At 46.2% G+C, this 20511-nt stretch overlaps 1 protein-coding gene and 1 long non-coding RNA gene across 2 annotated transcripts; one reads left to right on the top strand and one right to left on the bottom strand.

Annotated features, from left to right (window-relative positions):
• Window positions 1–9120: 9120 nt before the first annotated feature.
• On the bottom strand, window positions 9121–12809 carry LOC101952604 (uncharacterized). Its single transcript, XR_006172290.2, has 3 exons — window positions 12670–12809; window positions 12416–12561; window positions 9121–12328 (listed from the first exon to the last, which is right to left on the bottom strand). It is a non-coding gene; the product is annotated as an uncharacterized LOC101952604 (long non-coding RNA).
• A 328-nt stretch (window positions 12810–13137) lies between these two features.
• Window positions 13138–18754, top strand: RPL14 (ribosomal protein L14). The gene is made up of 6 exons (XM_005278680.4): window positions 13138–13270; window positions 14278–14379; window positions 16305–16399; window positions 17262–17361; window positions 17809–17862; window positions 18653–18754. Exons 1-6 carry the CDS (start codon window positions 13268–13270, stop codon window positions 18713–18715), a joined length of 417 nt encoding a protein of 138 aa, XP_005278737.1. The 5' UTR covers window positions 13138–13267; the 3' UTR covers window positions 18716–18754.
• The last annotated feature ends 1757 nt before the right edge of the window (window positions 18755–20511 follow it).

The following is a 20511-nucleotide window of genomic DNA, read 5'->3' as shown; positions in this document are numbered from 1 at the left end:
AACCGCAGACTGTCCAGACTTCATATTCAGATAATATCTAAGCCATAGGCCCCTTCTGAAACATTAACACACAGAGTTATTCCTCTCATTCAGTGTTAACAGGATAGGGGGCTAGACTGTGGGAGAGACATGGCAATGGGGCATGGGCAGAGATGTGGGGTGTCTGGCAGGGTAAGCAAGTCTTTGGGGAAATGGGGTGGTGGATTTGCAGGGATGCATAGGCCTGGAAGAGAAGAGGCTTGTGTACAGAGGAATCAGGAATGTATGGATGGGGGCTGGAGTGGATCCCACTGTCTGAGGCAGCAGTGCCGTGGGCAGTCCTTCAAGTGCCAGTGCCTCAACACAGACACTCAGCTCCTTCAACACTTCTATTCAGCTATCTGGGGTGCCAAGGAGCAACCAGATGTCTGCACTGAGATATCATCTCATCAAGAGCTTCCCAATGTGCAGGTGCTTTGGTGCTCCAGGGAGCTGACCTCTGAAAACCCAGCACCGGTTCCCTCTGACCCAGGCCTCCAACCAAAACACTTTCTGCACACCCAAAATGATCCACCTGACCTCTCCTCATCCCTGCTCATTCTAGCCCCCTACCTACTCCTTTACCTTCCCATCCCCTCAATGTTGCCCACCACCCTAGACGCAGTGAGGGGAGGCAGGAGTGAAGATGTCAGAAAGGGCAGGGGGGCTATAGGACAGGTGAGAGGGCACAGGTAGCAAGTCTTTGCCCTGGTATTGAGGTAACAGTGTATTAACTGCTGTCTTAGTGCTGCAGCTATGCACTGGAGAGCTGAGGCAGCTGTGCTGTAGGACCCTGCAAGCCCAATGCCTCAACACCAAGCCACTTGGCTCCTCTACCCCAGGCTTCATATACAACTCCACCCCTCCAAGACAGGCCTCCCACCTAAAAACTGGCAAAACCTCCCCATGCATCCTCAGGTGCCCTCAGCTCACCCCACATTCCCATTAACTCCCCTTCTGGTTCCATGTGCTCATCATACAACAGCACCATGTGGAGCCATGGAGGGAGGATGAGTGGGGGGGGGGGGACTGAGCAGCCAGAGCATGAAAGAGAAATCATGTTTGCACTGCATGGGGCCTAGAGTGGGAGCTGTAGAAGAGAAAGGTGCAGCTCCTCCCACATATCTACCAGTCACTGTAGTCCCATGCCTTGGCTGGATCCTGCTCCCCTAAAGACACCAGCTGGAACACATCCTCACTGCAATGTATTGCCCCCATACTCCCAGCAGTGACGAGTTCTTCAGCAAGCGCTACGCGAGGGGGTCGGTGGGTAACTTTCTCACTCCTTGCTCATATTTTCAATTTTCTCCTTTATTTCTAAGGTTTTATTTAGACACTACAAATTAAATCCTGTTAAAAACCTGCCTGATGCGTTTAAAGGGATTTTAGCAACTTTTTATTGAAATAAAAGGGTCCAAATATTTTCTTGATTAAAAAGAGACAAACTAGGAGCACATTTTCTCTGGTTCCTTGACCAATGCCTATTTCTTGGTCATGGCAGATAACATTAGCAGGATAGAAACATCAAGATGTTTGAAATTATCTTCCAAAGAGATGGAAAATTGGCAAGTTGAAGTGATCTTGTGAAATATTGGGAATTGAGGCTCAGTACCCCAAAAGCTTGGTTTCTCAGTGCCAGGTCTTCAGGAGATATCCCTCGAGTGGTTAAAAACTGAGTAGCAGAGATAAGCCCAGTGATTTTCAAAGGCACAAATGATTATTAAGCCCTTAACTCCTATTGACTTTCTGTGCAAGTTAGGTGCCTGCCATTTGTATTTTTGAAAATCATCCCCCATATCACATAATTCAGCATTAGAGACCCACTTTGAATTCACAAATTTTGTGAGGGGTCAGAGCTGTGGTTTTGATACAACTTTCATTTTTTAAGAATGGTTATGTTTTGAATCAGATTCCAAGCCCCCTTAAAGTTCAGGCACATTTACACCTAAGGCTTTGTTTCAGGTTCACCTCTTGACTCCAAATGTACATGCCAAAGAAGAAAAAATGAAACAAATACATTTCCAACCTACAAGAATGCTGACCAGAGAAAGGGAGAGTAGAAAAAGAGCTGCCTGAGACAAAAAGACTTTCACAGAAAGCAACACCTGTCAGGGAGAAGTACTTAAAAACTAGCTGCATAGGAGAAACACGTGAGAAATGAAATGGAGATGTCAATGCAAGTGATTTCAACTCACTGCGAATTCATTCTTGAAGTTGAAAAGGTGCCTAGAACTAGACAGGACAAAGCCCTAGCATGCAATACAGAGAATAACCCTACACTGATAGGTGTGACGGGGTATATATACCCTGTACTAGCATGGAAGGGGCTAAGGAGCTGCTGTGGGTTGGAATGGCCCCACTCCTGTGTGCCTGCAAATCATGCCAGGATTGGAGGAGGTGTTAAAAGGAAGGGAACCCAGACTTGGGCAGACTGTTGATCTGTTCCAGCCCTGAAGAGAGGGCTGACAGCCTGCAGAGGAGGATGCAGTACCCCTGAGCAGAAGGGGAAAGAGGCCTGATACTTTACACTGGAACTCAAGTGGATAGAGATACTAGTCCAAGGGCCCCTCTGAAATAAGAGAGGTCCATACCCTGGAGGGAGCTACAGACAGCTTTTTCTTTTCTTCTCTTTGACCCCATTCACTGACTGCAGACTGTATTGTTGTTTTGCCTGGGACCCCAAGAGGGGCTGAGACTTCAGAGGCCTTGGCCGGAGGGTTGAGCACTGGACCATAAGAAAGATGCCCTGCAACACCCGCTAAGATGGGGGATAATTGAATCTGCGTGTGTTCCCCATGTAGCGTCTAGAAGGGGTGCCCTACCACAGACAGACAGTAGGGGAATGAACCATGATTCTTCTATCTCTAATTTTTAAAGAATTAGGGGAAGAGTGTAAAATCAGCAACAAAATTGAACCTGAAAGTCATGCTGAAAATTCCCCGGTTGGGAAATGGCCTATGATGACATCTAGTAAGATGGTCCCACGCTAATGGGTGGCGCCCATGCTTACTTCATCAGTACTTTTGAATATTTTTTTCTTTTGGGAAGTAACAGGAAGGAAAGTTAACACACACAACCACCTTCTCAGCTAAATTTACAAAGGACTGAGGTAAGGCTAATTTTTTAAAAAAATCTGAATAACGGGGAATAATTAACCCTTTCTGTGCTTTACATCCACACATCCAATGGCATCCCATTATTTGTAATGGCACAATAATAGTATGTATAGTATAGTCAAAGGCCCCTGCTGATACTGCTTCAATGGCTATAAATTGCACCCCTATAACATGGGTCACCTAAATGGCTATTCATATCTTGTGTCTTTGATACAGAGTTAAATCCCATTTCAAATACTGAATTTTAACAGGCCATAACCCAAGTTTGGTATTCTTCTGAGTGTTAGCAATTCATGAACTCAATAGTAAGCACTATATTCCTCTGTCAAGGAAGGTGTAAATACAGATGTGTGGAACTTACATTTATGCAAATTAGGTGCAGCCCTCAATTTCCTACCAAGTTGTGAAGACACCCACTGGTGCTGTCAAGTTTGAGCAACTCCAATCTAAAGGTGAAAGTGATTAAAAGACCAAGCCTTTCTTAGGAAAACTCCTACATTCTCCTTATCTCAGGGGTGGGCAAACTTTTTGGCCTGAGGGCCACATCTGGGTATGGAAATTGTATGGTGGGCCATGAATGTGCACAAAATTTGGAGCTGGGGTGAGGGTTCCAGCTGGAGGTGCGGGCTCAGGTGGGGCCAGAAATGAGGAGTTCAGGGTGCGGGAGCGCTCCGGGCTGGGGTGTGTGTGGGGGAGTGAGGGCTCTGGCTGGGGGTGAGGGCTCTGGGGTGGGGCTAGGGATGAGGAGTTGGGGGTGCAGGAGGGTGCTTTGGACTGGGACTGCGGGGTTCAGAGGGCGGGAGGGGGATCAGGGCTGGGGTAGGGGGCTGGGGTGCAGCAGGAGGTCCGGAGTGCAGGCTCCAGACGGCACTTACCTCAAGCAGCTCCCAGAAGCAGTGGCTTGTCCCCTATCTGGCTCCTACGCGGAGGGGCAGCCAGGCGGCTTTGTGCGCTGCCCCGGCTGCAGGCGCCGCACCCCTGGAGCTCCCATTGGTTCCCGGTTCCCGGCCAATGGGAGCTGCAGGGGCGGTGCTAGCATGCGGAGCCCCTTGGCTGCTTCTACGCATAGGAGCCAGAGGGGGGACATGCCACTGCTTCTGGGAGCCGCGCAGAGTGGGACAAGCCCCAGACTCCACTCCCCAGCGGGAGCTCAAGCGCCAGATTAAAATGTCTGGAGGTCCGGATATGCCCCAGGCCATAGTTTGCCCACCTCTGCCTTATCTTCTGATTTGTCAAGTATGTAATGAGCAACAGATGAAAAAAGCTGATCATTATTATCAGTCCATTACAGAATGGATGAAATCCAGAATTGCTGATGTGACCTTACACCTGTTTACAAAAACAATACTATGAATTTTGGGTAGGGTTTTCAAAAGAACCCGAGGGAGTTAAATGCTCACCGACCCTTTGTGAACTGTTCCTTGGGTGCTAGCTTACAACACTCACACTGAATAATAAAGCACTCATTTAATTTTTAAAACATCTTCTAAATCAAAACCATATAAAACACCACAAAAACTAAATTTCAGATACATTTGAACTATTTCATTACACCACTTACAGGGACAGAAAATCAAGGGTTTCACAAGGCCCTTGTTCTCTGTGTCATACTCAGAATACTCCTCTCATTAGCAAAACCATTTTGCTAATGTTTAGATGAGTAAAAATCTTCTAAAATCTGAATCACATCACTATCAGTATCTTGATATATATACAATAAAGCCAGTCCTGTGAGTTGACTTTCACATAAAGAGCTTTTTAGCCATGTCTTGACTGTCTGCAATACCCTTATATGTTTTCCAAAGCAATAATGATTGGCATGATGGCCAAACAGAGAGAGAGCAATGTTGAGATCAGAATAGGATGCTGGGGTCAGCTCTTGAAGAGTACTGAGAATGCTGTTTGGCTGTTCAACCCTTGGAATGTCTATCCATTTTTCATGCCATCTTTGTAGTTCTGCTTTAAAATTGTCAAGGTTAGAAAGGTCCACTTTGTATGCATCATACAGAGCCGTCACCATATCTTTAGTCTCTAATATATGCAGTTTATCTGGCACAAGGAACTGAGCAAGAAAACATGAAGAGCAGTCTATCACTTGCTTCTGAAGCTCTGAAATTACATGATCCCGGAACGGAATGAATACATTCTTCCTGTCATATTCTCTAAGGTCTGTGGCACCAATGTTATCATAATGCATTTTTCTGCCATGTGTGGGTGGAAGTGACACTTCAACAGAAACAGCATCAGCCAAACACTTCACTTCAGCATACAGGGAAGCAAATTTTGGGTTGTCATCCTCTCTCAATCTCCTGAGTTTATTAAGAATAATATTTGCTTCATCCAATACATAAATTACATCTACAGTACAATGCTGTATATATACATGCAGAGATTTTGTACACAAAAGTATGTTTTCAACGCACACCATAATAACCAGAAAGTCAAATTTAGTGATGGAATATAACAATCTCTCAGCATCACCATCATTATCAACTATTTTCTCTAAGTAACCAACAACCACAACAGACTCTGTTTTGAAGCTACTCAGTGTATCTATCTGACTCATCCATTGTGTGTTGCAATCCAAAGGCACGCCCTCCATAATTTGAGCCTCTTCTTCCTCCCAGGGTTTATTCAACAAGACTGTGAGCTCCTGCAGCTCTGTAGGTTGACTGCTAGCAGGGCCGGCTCCAGGCACCAGCCGACCAAGCACGTGCTTGGGGCGGCATCTTGTAAGGGGTGGCCAATCTTGGGGTGGCGGGGCGGCGCTCGGGTTTTTTTGTTTGTTTTGTTTCGGCGGGGAGGTGCTTGGGGTTTTGTTTTGTTTTTTTGGTTTGGCGAGGTGGTACTCGCCAAACCAAAAAAATCGGGGGTTTTTGTTTGTTTTTGGTTCGGCGGGTCAGCGCTCGGGAGGGTTGTTTTTGTTTGGGCGGAGCGGCACTCGGGGGGGGTTCTTTTTGTTTGGGCGGGGCGGCGCTCGGGGGGGTTGTTTTTGTTTGGGCGGAGCGGCGCTCGGGGGGGTTGTTTTTGTTTCGGTGGGGCGGTGCTTGGGGGGGTTGTTTTTGTTTCGGTGGGGCGGCACTCGGGGGGGTTGTTTTTGTTTCGGTGGGGCGGCGCTCTTTTTTTCTTGTTGCTTGGGACGGCAAAAAAGTTAGAGCCGGCCCTGAATGATAGGATATTTTACAACAGCTTTCAGCATGGTTATGATTTTTGAGAAAGTGTCAAAACAGTTAATCACTTGTTGCACTGCACAAGACTGAACAATTGCTGTTCTTGAAGGCTGAGTACATGGCTGCTGGAAGGATTTCACAAATTCTTGCCTTCTGACCACTTATATTGCTCACCATGTTATAGTTGTAGCCCCTCAAGCAGTTCCTTCTGTAACCCTCAAGAGGCTCCGTAAGGCTTTGTGTTGTATCAAAGACTTCTATAAAATCAATGAAGTCTTCATGGAGTTCTACTTGCCCATCATTCATTTCAAATTGCCCCAAATTTCATGGTGCCCTAGACATCTGCATGCTGCATACGCGGCAGCCCCAGCCCCAGCTACCAGCCCTATCCCTCGGCCAGCCCCCCCTGCAAGGGGCAGGGCTGTCCCTAAGGGTAGCATGGGGCCATGGACAATTCCCTCTGCCCTGCCTCCTACCCTTCCCCCCTGCTCCGCCCCCAGACCACCCCCATTCCACCTCTTCCCCCAGTGACCCCACACTCACCGGCAGCAGCAGGAAGTGGCGCAACCAGCTCCCAGCCGTGGCACTCTGCTTCCGGCCACCGGTGAGTGCAGGGAAAGGATCACCCCCCGCACTCACCGGTGGCGGGAAGCAGAGAGACGTGGCCCCAGCCATGTCACTTGGTTTGGGGAAAGGACTGCCCCCGGCTCTCACCGGCAGCGGAAAGCGGAGCGCTGTGGCTGGGAGTTGGCAGAGTAGAGCAGTCTGGGGCCGGGCTACTCCGCTACCTGCCGCTGCTGCTGCGTGGTGGGGGAGATCCCTTCCCCCAAGCCCTCTCCCCCGCGCAACACGGCTGGGGCTGGGGCGAGGAAAACGGAATGGGCTGCTCCCAGCCCCCCGCTAATCCCTCGGGCCACTGTGGGCCTGTGGAGCCCCCAAAAGTGGCCCCCCACAGCTCCTGCCTCCCAGACCCTGGAGTGGGGGGAGGCCTGGGGCCCCACACATCCCCCCCATGGAGAGGCTGCGTAGGGCACCCAAATGGCTAGGGACGGCCCTGAGTGGATGTAACATACACCAGTGAAATGTTTTCTTTTGCTGGACAAGCACTAGCTGCATCAGCGATTAAACTGAAAAATGGTCCTGCTTTTAACTCTCTCAATAATCTTTCTCCGTATATGGACTCCTACCAATTTTATGAGCTCATTTTGCATTTGTTCTGATATGTGCACTGTACTATATGGTCTATAACTAAGGCCTGGTCTACACTACGAGTTTAGGTAGAATTTAGCAGCGTTAAATCGAATTAAGCCTGGATACGTCCACATGACAAAGGCCTTTTTTTCGACTTAAAGGTCCCTTTAAACCGGTTTCTTTACTCCACCTCTGATGAGGGGATTAGCGCTAAAATCGGCCTTTGCGGGTCGGATTTGGGGTAGTGTGGACGGAATTCGACATTACTGGCTCCAGCATGGACAGAACAGGAGGTACGGGATCTGCTCGCCATATGGGGAGACGAATTAGTGCTAGCTGAACTCCGTAGCAGTAAATGAAATAGCAAAATATTAGAAAAAGTCTCAAAGGCCATGAAGGACAGAGGCCATAACAGGGACGCACAGCAGTGCCGCATGAAAATTAAGGAGCTAAGGCAAGCCTACCAGAAAGCCAGAGAGGCAAACGGAAGATCCGGAGCAGAGCCGCAAACATGCCGCTTCTACGCGGAGCTGCATGCCATTCTAGGGGGTGCAGCCACCACTACCCCAACCGTGTGCTTTGACTCCATAAATGGAGAATCTCGCAACAGGGAAGTGGGTTCGGGGTACGAGGAAGATGATGATGAAGACAATGAAGACGGCACACAGCAAGGAAGCGGAGAAACCGGTTTCCCCAACAGCCAGGATATGTTTATCACCCTGGACCTGGAACCACTAACCCCCGAACTCACCCAAGGTGTGCTCCCAGACCCTGAGGGCACACAAGGGACCTCTGGTGAGTGTACCTTTGTAAATATTACACATGGTTTAAAAGCAAACGTGTTTAATGATTAATGATTAATTTGCCCTAGCAATCGCGGCCAGTACAGCTACTGGAAAAGTCTGTTAACGTGTATGGGGATGGAGCGGAAATCCTCCAGGGACATCTCCAGATGGCTCTCCTTCATGTACTCCCAAAGCCTTTGCAAAAGGTTTCTGGGGAGGGCTGCCTTATCCCGTCCGCCATGGTAGGACACTTTACCACGCCAGGCCAGTAGCACGTAGTCTGGAATCATTGCACAACAAAGCATTGTAGCGTATGGTCCCGATGTTTGCTGGCATGCAGACAACATCCATTCCTTATCGCTCTTTGTTATCCTCAGGAGAATGATATCATTCACGGTCACCTGGTTGAAATGGGATGATTTTATTAGGGGGACATTCAGAGGTGCCCGTTCCTGCTCTGCTGAACAGAAATGTTCCCCGCTGTTAGCCATGCGGTGGGGGGAGGGATGAAGTGATCATCCCAGAGAATTGGGTGTGGGGGGGGAGGGGGTTAGTTGGGTTTGTGCTGCATGTTAACCTGGAAACCGCAGCCCCTCCTTTTACATTGCAAAGCCATTTTAAATGGCCAACCCAACGGGTGCTTGGTATGGGAAATGAGGGCACTACTGTTTGAAACCATTCCCACATGTTAAGAAGGTTAAAAAAGCCAAAAGACTGTGGCTTACCATGGCTGCCTGCAAGCCAAAATCTGTTGCCTGGCACTGCGTGAGTGATCTCTCACACCAAACCAGCAGGCCCTCAATATAAGAGGAAAAATGCGACCTTGTAACGAAAGTGTGCTGTGAAGTAACAATGACTTTATTGCCTCTGCAAGCAGTGCTCGAAGGGGGGTGGGGAGGGTAGTTAGTTTACAGGGAAGTAGAGTGAACCGGGGGGAGGGGGGACGGAGGGTTCATCAAGGAGAAACAAACAGAAGTTTCACACCGTAGCCTGGCCAGTCACAAAACTGGTTTTCAAAGCTTCTCTGATGCGCACTGTGCCCTGCTGTACTCTTCTAACCGCCCTAGTGTCTGGCTGCGCGTAATCAGTGGCCAGGCGATTTGCCTCAACCTCCCACCCCGCCATAAATGTCTCCCCCGTACTCTCACAGATATTGTGGAGCGCACAGCAAGCAGCAATAACAATTGGAATATTGGCTTCACTGAGGTCTATCCGAGTCCGTAAACTGCGCCAGCGCGCTTTTAAATGTCCAAATGCACATTCGGCACTTGCTCAGCCTATAGTTGAACAGGTCCTGACTACTGTCCAGGCTGCTTGTGTACGGCTTCATGAGCCATGGCATTAAGGGGTAGACTGGGTCTCCAAGGATAACGATAGGCATTTCAACATCCCCAACTGTTATTTTCTGGTCTGGGAAGAAAGTCCCTTCCTCCAGCTTTTGAAACAGACCAGAGTTCCTGAAGACGCGAGCATCCTGTACCTTTCCCGGCCATCCCACGTTGATGTTAGTGAAACGTCCCTTGTGATCCACCAGGGCTTGCAGCAGCATTGAAAAGTACCCCTTGCAATTTATGTACTTGGTGGCTTGGTGCTCTGGTGACAAGACAGGGATATGCGTTCTGTCTATCGCCTCACCACAGTTTGGGAATCCCATTGCAGCAAAGCCATCCACTATGACCTGCATGTTTCCCAGAGTCACTACCCTTGATATCAGCAGGTCTTTGATTGAGTTGGCTACTTGGATCACAGCAGCCCCCACAGTAGATTTGCCCACCCCCAATTGATTCCTGACTGACCGGTAACTGTCTGGCGTTGCAAGCTTCCACAGGGCTATCGCCACTCGCTTCTCAACTGTGAGGGCTGCTCTCATCCTGGTATTCTGGCACTTCAGGGCAGGGGAAAGCAAGTCACAAAGTTCCATGAAAGTGCCCTTACGCATGCAAAAGTTTTGCAGCCACTAGGAATCGTCCCACACCTGCAACACAATGCGGTCCCACCAGTCTGTGCTTGTTTCCTGGGCCCGGAATCGGCGTTCCATGCCATGAACCTGCCCCAGTAACACCATGATTTGCACATTGCTGGGGCCTGTACTTTGTGAGAGGTCTATGTCCATGTCAATTTCCTCATCACTCTCGTCGCCGCGCTGCAATCGCCGCCTCACCTGGTTTTGCTTTGGCATGTTCTGGCTCTGCATATACTCCAGGACAATGCGCGTGGTGTTTATAGTGCTCATAATTGCCACGGTGATCTGAGCGGGCTCCATGATCCCAGTGCTATGGCGTCTGGGCTGAAAAAAGGCGCGAAACTATTGTTGGAGGGAGGGAGGGGCGAGTGACGACATGGCTTACAGGGAATTAAAATCAACAAAGGTGGCTGTGCATCAGGGAGAAACACAAACAACTGTCACACAGAATGGCCCCCCCAAAGATTGAACTCAAAACCCTGGGTTTAGCAGGCCTTTGATTTCACGGAGGGAGGGAGAAGCAAATGAATACAGAATAAATCTGGTCCATCTATTTTTTACATCTTAAGCTGGCAGCAGATGGTGCAGCATGACTGATAGCCATCGGCATCTTCTGAGTGCTTAGCAGAAAATGCTGAATTACGACTGCTAGCCATCATCATCAAGACGGTTCAATAGGACTGCCAGCAGGACTGAGTCTCCAGGAGACAAAACATGTCTGCCCAGGTGCCTCCAATCAAACTCACTGAGGAATACGACGACAATGGATACCAGTCGTAATACACCATCCACTGCCAAAAGGCAAGGAGCTGCTGCTGTATAGCAATGCAGCCCCATGTCTGCCAGCACCCAGATAGCCGATGAAGGCTACCAGTCATACTGCACCGTCTACTGCCAAAAGGCAATTAGCTGCTGCTGTGTAGCAATGCAGTACCACGTCTGCTGGCACCCAGATGACATATGGTGACGGTGAACTGAGCTGACTTGAGCGGGCTCCATGCTTGCCGTGGTATGTTGTCTGCACAAATAACCCAGGTAAAAAGGCTCGAATCGATTGTCTGCCGTTGCTCTGACGGAGGGGAAGGGGCCTGACGACATGTACCCAGAATCCCCCGTGACACTGTTTTTGCATCATCAGGCATTGGGATCTCAACCCAGAATTCCAATGGGCGGCGGAGACTGCGGGAACCGCGGGATAGCTACTCACAGTGCAACGCTCCGGAAGTCGACACTAGCCTTGGTACTGTGGACGCGGTCCGCCGACTTAATGCACTTAGAGCATTTTGTGTGGGGACACACACAATCGACTGTATAAAACCGATTTCTATAAAACCGGCTTCTATAAATTCGACCTAATTTCGTAGTGTAGACATACCCTAAGCTGCTCTTTCAAATTAGGGTCCAGTCCTGTGATATTACATGAAAGCGCATGTACAATCTTAGTGTTTAGTACCTGTCCCCTCATTAAAAGGTTCTGCCTTCCATAAAAGATGGTAATTTTAACTATTTGTTTCAGAGTATGCTGATTGCAGTATGTAAACTTTTTCTTGTGCTCAAATGCAACAAATTCATCTGACTTTGCTATAGCAAGAACATGTTCTTTGGATTTGCTATGCCTCCCAAGTATTTTCTTGCCATCTGACCAGTCTTTCAAGGGAATGGAAATCAAGACTGCTTCCTTGCTGTTTAAAGAACACTCACAGAACACTCCATCCAGATGTTTGGAGTAATGTGCAAATTTATACTCTTGTAAGAGCTGCACACTGCAACAACGATATTTCTGACTAGCCCCTGAGCCCATTAGTGTTTTAGGAAACTGAAATTTGAAGGTGGCAACTTCCGAGTTGCTAGGACGGCCTTCTTCTGATTCTCAGCCAAGTTTGCACGATTTAGATGGCCAATGTCATTATCCCTCTGGAAGCCCTGTAGAATGTCCTCACCTTTTTCAGTCTTTGGCTTGAGGTATGGCTGCTCTATAAAAACTTTGTTTTACAGTAGAAAGATTCAGTACTTCTCCATTGTGGCTTTCCTCAGCCTTCCTTCCACACGTAACTTCACAAATAGTACCTTGGTCCAGAGACCCTCCTGGAATTACAGAAAGGAAGGCAAACATCACTACTGATGCATTGTGAGTTACAGTGTTGGGAGTACCCTGGTCATCGTTATTCTTACCATTCACAGAGCTGAGCAAGTGTACAAACTTACTGGACTAGAAAGGAGGTTGTGATTTTGGGTAACTTCTGTTTCTACTCTGGATCTGGCTTGGAATCTTTTCTCTTTTAAGCACCAGACAGTTTCTCGGCAGGGCTGACTCCATGCTGAGATAAGTGGTGAATGAAAGCAAAGACACTAATAAGATCAATTATCCTCTCGCATTGCAAAGGGAAAACCCCACAGAAGCCAACGGCATTTAAAACGCGCATTACCCGTGTGCAGCAAATGCATGGGCTGGTACAGGCTGTGCCGTACAGCATCACTACAGGGCATGCGCTGCACCAGCTCTGTGCGCACCCCGCTCTGCGAACTCCAGCGCAGGCCCGGCCGGACCCGCGCGCCCTCCGTTCCGCTCGGCGGCAGGGCGCGCGCACACAGCTTCTAGGCCGACGGCCTCTCACGCATGCGCATTACAGTAGGGGAGCGAGGGAGACACTCCCGAGACTACGCATGAGCATTGGTGAGGCCACAGTCTCACCCCTTCCCTGCCCGGCATGCTTGTCACGCATGCGTCCAAAGGATGAGGTAAAAATCTTGACCCGCCCACCGTGATCGTTTGGCACGCATGCCTATTGGGAGGAGGGGCAGAAACGATTCCCTTCGATACCCACCGGAACTGCCTGGCGCGCATGCGCACTTAGTAAGGCAACTCTCCCCCCTCCTTTCTTCCCCCCTCGCAGGAGCATGCGCATCTGGAACGCGAGCTTGCGCCCACCTTCTCCAGCGTGGGGGCATGCGCAGTAGGGGATCGGAAGCGGCGTCCGGGCGCAGCGGAAGCTGCTCGCTCCTTTCTGCTCGCGGGCGGCCATCATGGTGAGTGCGTGCGGCCGCGGCCTCCGCCACCAGCCCGGGAATCCCCCCCCGCCAGCCCGGCGCGGCGGGAGCGAGCCCCGGCAGGGCGCTGAGCCGCCTCCTCCCGATGACCGGAGCGGGGCCGGGGCGCGGGGACCCCGGGCGGGAGCCCCCGGGGCAGGGCGGGGGCCACCTCGCTCCGGGAACGTGTTCTACGGCGCGGGGCTCGCCCACGTCTCCACTGGTGCCTGCTGCCCCCTCCTCACCACCGAGGGGAGCCCAAAGCTCCGGTCCATTGGCGGGGCCCATCGCTTGGCTGGCGGGGCCGGTGGGCGGGTGAACCGCAGGGCCGGGCTGCCGTTGCCAGAGTTTGCACAAACCTCCCCCCCCCGAAGCTGAAATGGGTCCGTCCTCTTCCCCCCCCCCCCCGTAATATGGGGAGCGAGCGTGCGTCTCCCACGGCACCCCGTAGCGGCACCGTCAGCACTGAGCTTATAGCCAGATACCTCCCTCCCCCCCGCACATCCAGCCGTGAGCTCTGAGGGGCATATTCCACCCCCGACCCTTCGTGTGGTGCCTGCCGCCGAGCTGGTCCTACCCCCGCCCAGACCAGTGCTTGCCTCCCATCCCTAGGGATAATATAGATTCCCTTCCTAGCCGGGCAGGGGAATGGGGCATGCAGTTTTCTTGGAGTACCATTGACCCCTGACCGAAATGCAAGTGAAATTGTGGGTGACGTTTGGCTGTCCCTGGTTTCCCTTCTCCTGTAGGGACCCCTCTCTCTTACCTGAGCCTACCTCTGACAAGAAGGATTTTCAAATGGGATGTACAATAGAAACACAAGACAAGAAGGAATAGCTGCAGATTCTGAAATCTAAACTGAAACTGGTCTGAAAGTACTCGATCTCCTATCCCAGGCCATGGGGCAAAACAGCCCCTGCAATTGAAGGTTTTGTAGATAGCAATTCCTGGTTTTGGTCATACTACTTTTATTCAGACTCTTAATTTCAGTAAAACATTTCTTCCAGGTGTTCAAACGTTATGTTGAGATTGGCCGAGTTGCCTATATCTCCTTTGGGCCACATGCTGGCAAGCTGGTGGCAATTGTGGATGTTATTGACCAGAACAGGGTAAGCTCAGAGATCTGTAGTCTTTTCCTTTCCCCAATTCTTTCATCCTCTATTTTAAAGGTATTTTTTTGTACAATATTAAAATACTTCAGTTTTCCATATATCAATTTTTCTAAGGGGCTTACAATGTTAAGGAAAATGGAATACAAATACTCATGTGCACTGCAGGCTTTACAATTAATCTTTATATGAAAAATCTTGTTTCCCCTCGCAGGATCAATAGTAAGGATAAGAAGGAAGGTCCTCTAATGCAGGGGTAGGCAACCTATGGCAAGCTGATTTTCAGTGGCACTCACACTGCCTGGGTCCTGGCAACCGGTCGGGGGGGCTCTGCATTTTAATTTAAATTTAAATGAAGCTTCTTAAACATTTTAAAAACCTTATTTACTTTACATACAACAATTGTTTAGTTATATATATTAGACTTCTAGAACGAGACCTTCTAAAAACGTTAAAATGTATTACTGGCACGCGAAACCTTAAATCAAAATAAACGAAGACTCGGCACACCAGTTCTGAAAGGTTGCTGACCCCTGCTCTAGTGGATCAGTAACTGGTTAAAAAACAGGAAACAAAGGCTAGGAATAAATGGATAGTTTTCAGCATGGAGAGAGGTAAATAGTGGTGTCTCCCAGGGATCTGTAGTGGGATAGTTAAGTGCAAAGCAGACTGTGAGGAGTTACAAAGGGGTCTCAAAACTGGGCTACAAAATAACAGATGAAATTGAATGATAAATACAAAGCAATGCATATTGGAAAACATAATCCTAACTATACATACAAAATGATGGGGTCTAAATTAGCTCTTACCACTCAGGAAAGAGACCTTGGAATCATTGTGGATAGTTCTCTCAAAACATCCACTCAGTGTGCAGTGGCAGTCAAAAAAGCTAACAATGTTAGGAACCACAAGGAAAGGGATAGATAATAAGACAGTAAATATCATGTCGCTATATAAATCCATGATACACCCACACCTTGAATACGATGAAGTTCTGGTTGCCCCATCTCAAAAATGATATATTAGAATTGGAAAAAGTAATCAAAAGGCAACAAAAATGATTAGGGGTATGGATCATAAGAACATGCTTCTTCACACAATGTACAGTCAACCTGTGGAACTCGTTGCCAGGGGTTGTTGTGAAGGTCAAAAGTATAACTGGGTTAAAAAAAGCTCTAGATATTTTCCATGGAAAGTATCAATGGCTATTTGCCAAGACGGTCAGGGATGCAACCCCATGCTCTGGGTGTCCCTAGTTTCTGTCAGCTTCTGACGGATGGGATGGATCACTCGATAAATTGCCCTGTTCTGTTCATTCCCTCTGAAGTACCTGGCATTGGTCACTGTCTGAAGACAGGATACTGGGCTAGATGGACCATTGGTCTGGGCCTGTATGGCCATTCTTGCTTTCATATCTTTCTAAAAGGAGCTGAATACCTGTATTGGATTCTTGTTATTGGCAGAGGGACACTACCTCCAGACTCATCTCATCACAGTTTCTGTTCTTTTTTTTTTTTTAATTTTTCCTGTCTCTTATTTGTACTCATTTTTGTTAACGTTTTGCTTTCTGAGTTTCCCTGCTCACCTGACTGAGCCTGTCGTCCTATATATATGAGCTGTTCCTACTTGCATTAGGGAAGGGGAAGTTGCACAGAAGTTTTCTGCACCTTTAGTTGCACCTGTGTGAGAACATGCGTCTCCCTGGGCCTTCTGTGTTGGGGAAACAATGCTTTAAATAAATACCAGTTGATCTTGCCATAGAGTTTGGGTAGTGTACTCCACTCTTGTTATGTTCTCCAGTGTTCCAAATGCATAGTGCTCTCCTCCAGTTTGTAACACTTTCTTCATTTGAAAGTAACCTTCTGTAGTCTGTCATAGTATATTGGAAAAATGTTAGTGAATCCATTCAATCACTCTTGTTCTAGGCGCTAGTTGACGGCCCCTGCAGTGGTGTAAGAAGGCAGGCTATGCCCTTCAAGTGCATGCAGCTAACCGATTTTGTACTCAAATTCCCACACAGGTGAGTTGTCTTTCCTTTTGGCTGTTTAAACTTGTGAAGCTAATTTACATTGTCTGTTTCTAAATTTTAGAAAAGATCATATGGATGTATAGGTGTTTTCTTAAGTTATCCTCAAAGTCTAAATTTCAGAACTAATCATCTTTCATAATGTACTAAGTGATTTAATGATGTGTGTGCTGTTAAGACGTAGCAGACCATATGATCATGGTTAAATGTATTGGATTCATTGCTATGAGTATTGACAGTGTGACAAGTAGCAGATTTGACTGAGGCAGATACTAGCCCATATTACTTACAAGGAAAAGTTATAAATGAATTACAGTAATGTATAATTTCATGTGTTGTCTCCTAAACAATAGGCTATGGCTACATATTCGAAGTGGAAGTATTCAATATGTTCTTTATTTGAAGAACTATGTACCCTATTTGTAGGTGGATTGAATTCCAAGTCTTTTCTCTCCAGCTTCTGTGATCTATAAAATCACTAAGCCACAATCACTACTGAGTAGTACTATGAGACCTACTATGCTGATAAAGCTTCCATAACTTTGAACTCATAACTTCTGTTTTTTACTAACCATTTTAGATGAATGCCAAGAGAATGGTATCCCATTGTATCTAGATTGCCCCTCCCTTCAATCCTAACTGCCAACACAAGAAGGAAGTTTTAGTTTACTTTTACAGGACTTTGATTAAATTTGCTCTGTGTTTAACACCTTTGACATGTACTAAAGATGTAACTTGTCTACTTGGTATTTGATTTCACTTATTTAAAATTGCAAGCTGGAGCAGCACTGAAGGAGCTGATTTGTGTATGATGATAATGCAAATAATGTTGATATATGACATTGTTTAAATGCAGTGCTCGTCAGAAGCATGTGCGAGTTGCCTGGGAGAAAGAAAATATTAATGAAAAATGGACAGGTACAAGGTGGGCAAAGAAGATTGAAGCCAGAGAAAAGGTATGTTTGATCTGCAGTGTGATACAACATACTCTGCACTTAGCATGTTACTAAAGTTGTCAGATATAATCTAGTAGAAAAATTGAGATTAATGTTGCAGAGTAAGACTAAAGGCAGAGAAAACATGGTTGTAATGTAAATTGTGTTATTGAAAACCAGATGGTTTTACCACTAAATTTAATCATCTATTTTTCTGCTTTGCTATCTCTACAAAATGTTTTTTGTCTATTCTCTGCATCATCAGACAGTTCCCAGCTATGGAGATAAATGGCATGTACGCTGAGTTGTAAATTCATTTTAGTGGTGGTTTGCAAAGTTCTTTTGCGTTGTCTGGCTGAAAAGCACAAAATATATTTATTTTTGCAATGTTACATTTAACTGTTTTAAGGAATTAAACACTGAAGATTTTAGTTAACTTTTAACTGAAGTGCAAATTTTCTTCAACAGAAAGCCAAGATGACAGACTTTGATCGCTACAAGGTCATGAAGGCAAAGAAAATGGTAAGTGGTTAAATGTATAGCTGTCTTTGGATTGTTGATTTGTGGTGTTTTAAAGGCAAATCTAGCTCTTTATTCTGAATCAGATTCAAATACATAATTCCTGTGGAGGAAAAAGTTTGCTAGGGCCTAAACTTTAGTAATCACAACATTCCTTATACTAATTTTTCTGTTCATTTTGGACTCAGGCTTGCAGAAAACTAGAGAAGCAATATAAATTTGCCCTTTGAGTTAGCTGATGCTTGTTCATCGCTATTTTTATTTTTAAACACTTAATTCAAGTTCAGTCTATATTTCTCTCCCTTAACTCCATGCTGGTCTTCAAGGCTATGTACCAGACATCTCTGCAGTTGAGAACTGAAGTTGTCTCCAAAGTTCATTGATCCTTTGTGAGGGATTGCTGTTGACAATATGAAACACTACTTTCCCTCTTTTTCTGAGAGCCACACATTGCTTTAATAGCAATGCTGCCAAACTGTGAAAAAATAAACTGAGTAGGAGTTTCACTCAGACTTGTAGCAGGGCACTACAACTAGGCTACCAGTCTGACAGCAGTCCTTTGCCATTTGGGCCATCGAAGTGTCTGAAATATGTCACACCACTATATATAGTGCATGTGATATCTTTCTGCGATTTCAGTAAAACCTACATCTGCCAAACAAAGAGTGATTATGCTAAAAAGGAGAGAATTTGAAAACCCAGAAAGTCATGAGTAGCACAGATGTCTATAGATTGTGTTCATTTGCTGCTCTTATTAGACTTAATATTACAAAATTATTTCTTTAATTTACAGAGGAACAGGATCATCAAGCATGAAGTAAAGAAGCTCCAGAAGCAATCTTCAAAAAAAGCATAAACTGTCAGTAATCAAATAAAGTTCCAGTTTAATATACAATTAGTGTCTGTCTTTGTGTTGTAATATTTACAAATATTAAGGTAATGTGTGTGTATATATATCACTTAGGGTCTTACACAACAATAAGTAACTTTGCCTGAGCAATTTACATTGCTATGAGTTGGCAGTGCTCAACACATCACGAGAGCAGGCCCTAAACCAGCAATGAGAAATGAGTTACTGCTGCTCGCTTTTCATGTGCTTCTGGATTACAGTACCTATTATGTTGCATACCCAAGTTAATAGTAAATAGCTGTTAAAATCCTCAAATATATTTTATAGCAATTTGCTATGGAAAAAATGTAGCATTGATGAAGCTACTTTACAAAAAAATCATACTTGAGACACAGGATTATTGGAGTAGAGAACTATCTTTTTGTACAAATCCAGGGTGTTGGTTAAAGTGTGAATAGTTGTCTCTATGAAGCAAGAGAAAACCCCTGCCCTGCAGAATGTAAAACCTGTGTAAGTGCTAATGTTTTTGCATTCTTTTTAAAGGCTCAGACAAATAAGAAATATTCATGGTTAAATTCTATTCTAAAATACGTCATACTTCAAAATTTACTTCCACTACTCTCCTAAAAGGTGTAGCTCTGGCCTCAAATACTTCAGAATTCTAGGAATGTCTAGTGACCAGATAAACACTTGTCCGGTGTGGGAAGAATTTTATACTGAATAAAATCATGTTATTAGGTAAACAACTTCTGGAAACTATTTAAAGAGACACTAACTTAAAATCTAGTTGCTTCAAGTTAAATGTATTTTCTGTTACTACAATTGTCCACTAGGCTATTTGTTTTACAGGACCATTTTCTTAAAATCTTAATTTTTTCTCTCCGATCGATGTAGAAACATGTACAAACAAGAGAAACTAAGGACTGTGGGGAGGAATGAAATTGCCTATCTATTGAAGAATTGACTTTTCCCTGTTGTAATTTATTAAAAAAAAAAAAAAAATCAGGTAAATGATTTTTGTGTGTTGTCCATTTTAATGGTAATTGAAATGCATACTGAAGGCATCTATTTGGTCTACTGCAACAGTAGCAGTTTATCAGAGCTTACTAAGTCATCAGTGGGAAAGATTGACAGCTGCAGAGGCACAATTAAAAGAACTATCTCCCAGGTTCATACTGAAAGGTGAACTGTCAGGCTGGAAGGAGGTTACTAGTGGAGTTCCTCAGGGATCGGTTTTGGGACCAATCTTATTTAATCTTTTTATTGCTGACCTTGGCATAAAAAGTGGAAACGTGCTAATAAAGTTTGCGGATGACACAAAGCTGGGAGGTATTGCTAACACAGAGAAGGACCGGGATATCATACAGGAAGATCTGGATGACCTTGTAAACTGGAGTAATAGTAATAGGATGAAATTTAATAGTGAAAAGTGCAAGGTCATGCATTTAGGGATTAATAACAAGAATTTTGGTTATAAATTGGGGACACATCAGTTGGAAGTAACAGAGGAGGAGAAGGACCTTGGAGTATTGGTTGATCACAGGATGACTATGAGCCGCCAATGTGATATGGCCGTTAAAAAAGCTAATGCGGTTTTAGGATGCATCAGGCGAGGTATTTCCAGTAAAGATAAGGAGGTGTTAGTACTGTTATACAAGGCACTGGTGAGACCTCATCTGGAATACTGTGTGCAGTTCTGGTCTCCCATGTTTAAGAAGAATGAATTCAAACTGGAACAGGTACAGAGAAGGGCTACTAGGATGATCCGAGGAATGGAAAACCTGTCTTAGGGAAGGAGACTG

This window comes from Chrysemys picta, chromosome 2, assembly GCF_011386835.1.
Source record: "Chrysemys picta bellii isolate R12L10 chromosome 2, ASM1138683v2, whole genome shotgun sequence".
NCBI lineage: Eukaryota > Metazoa > Chordata > Testudines > Emydidae > Chrysemys > Chrysemys picta.
This window is presented reverse-complemented; position numbering and strand designations above follow the sequence as displayed.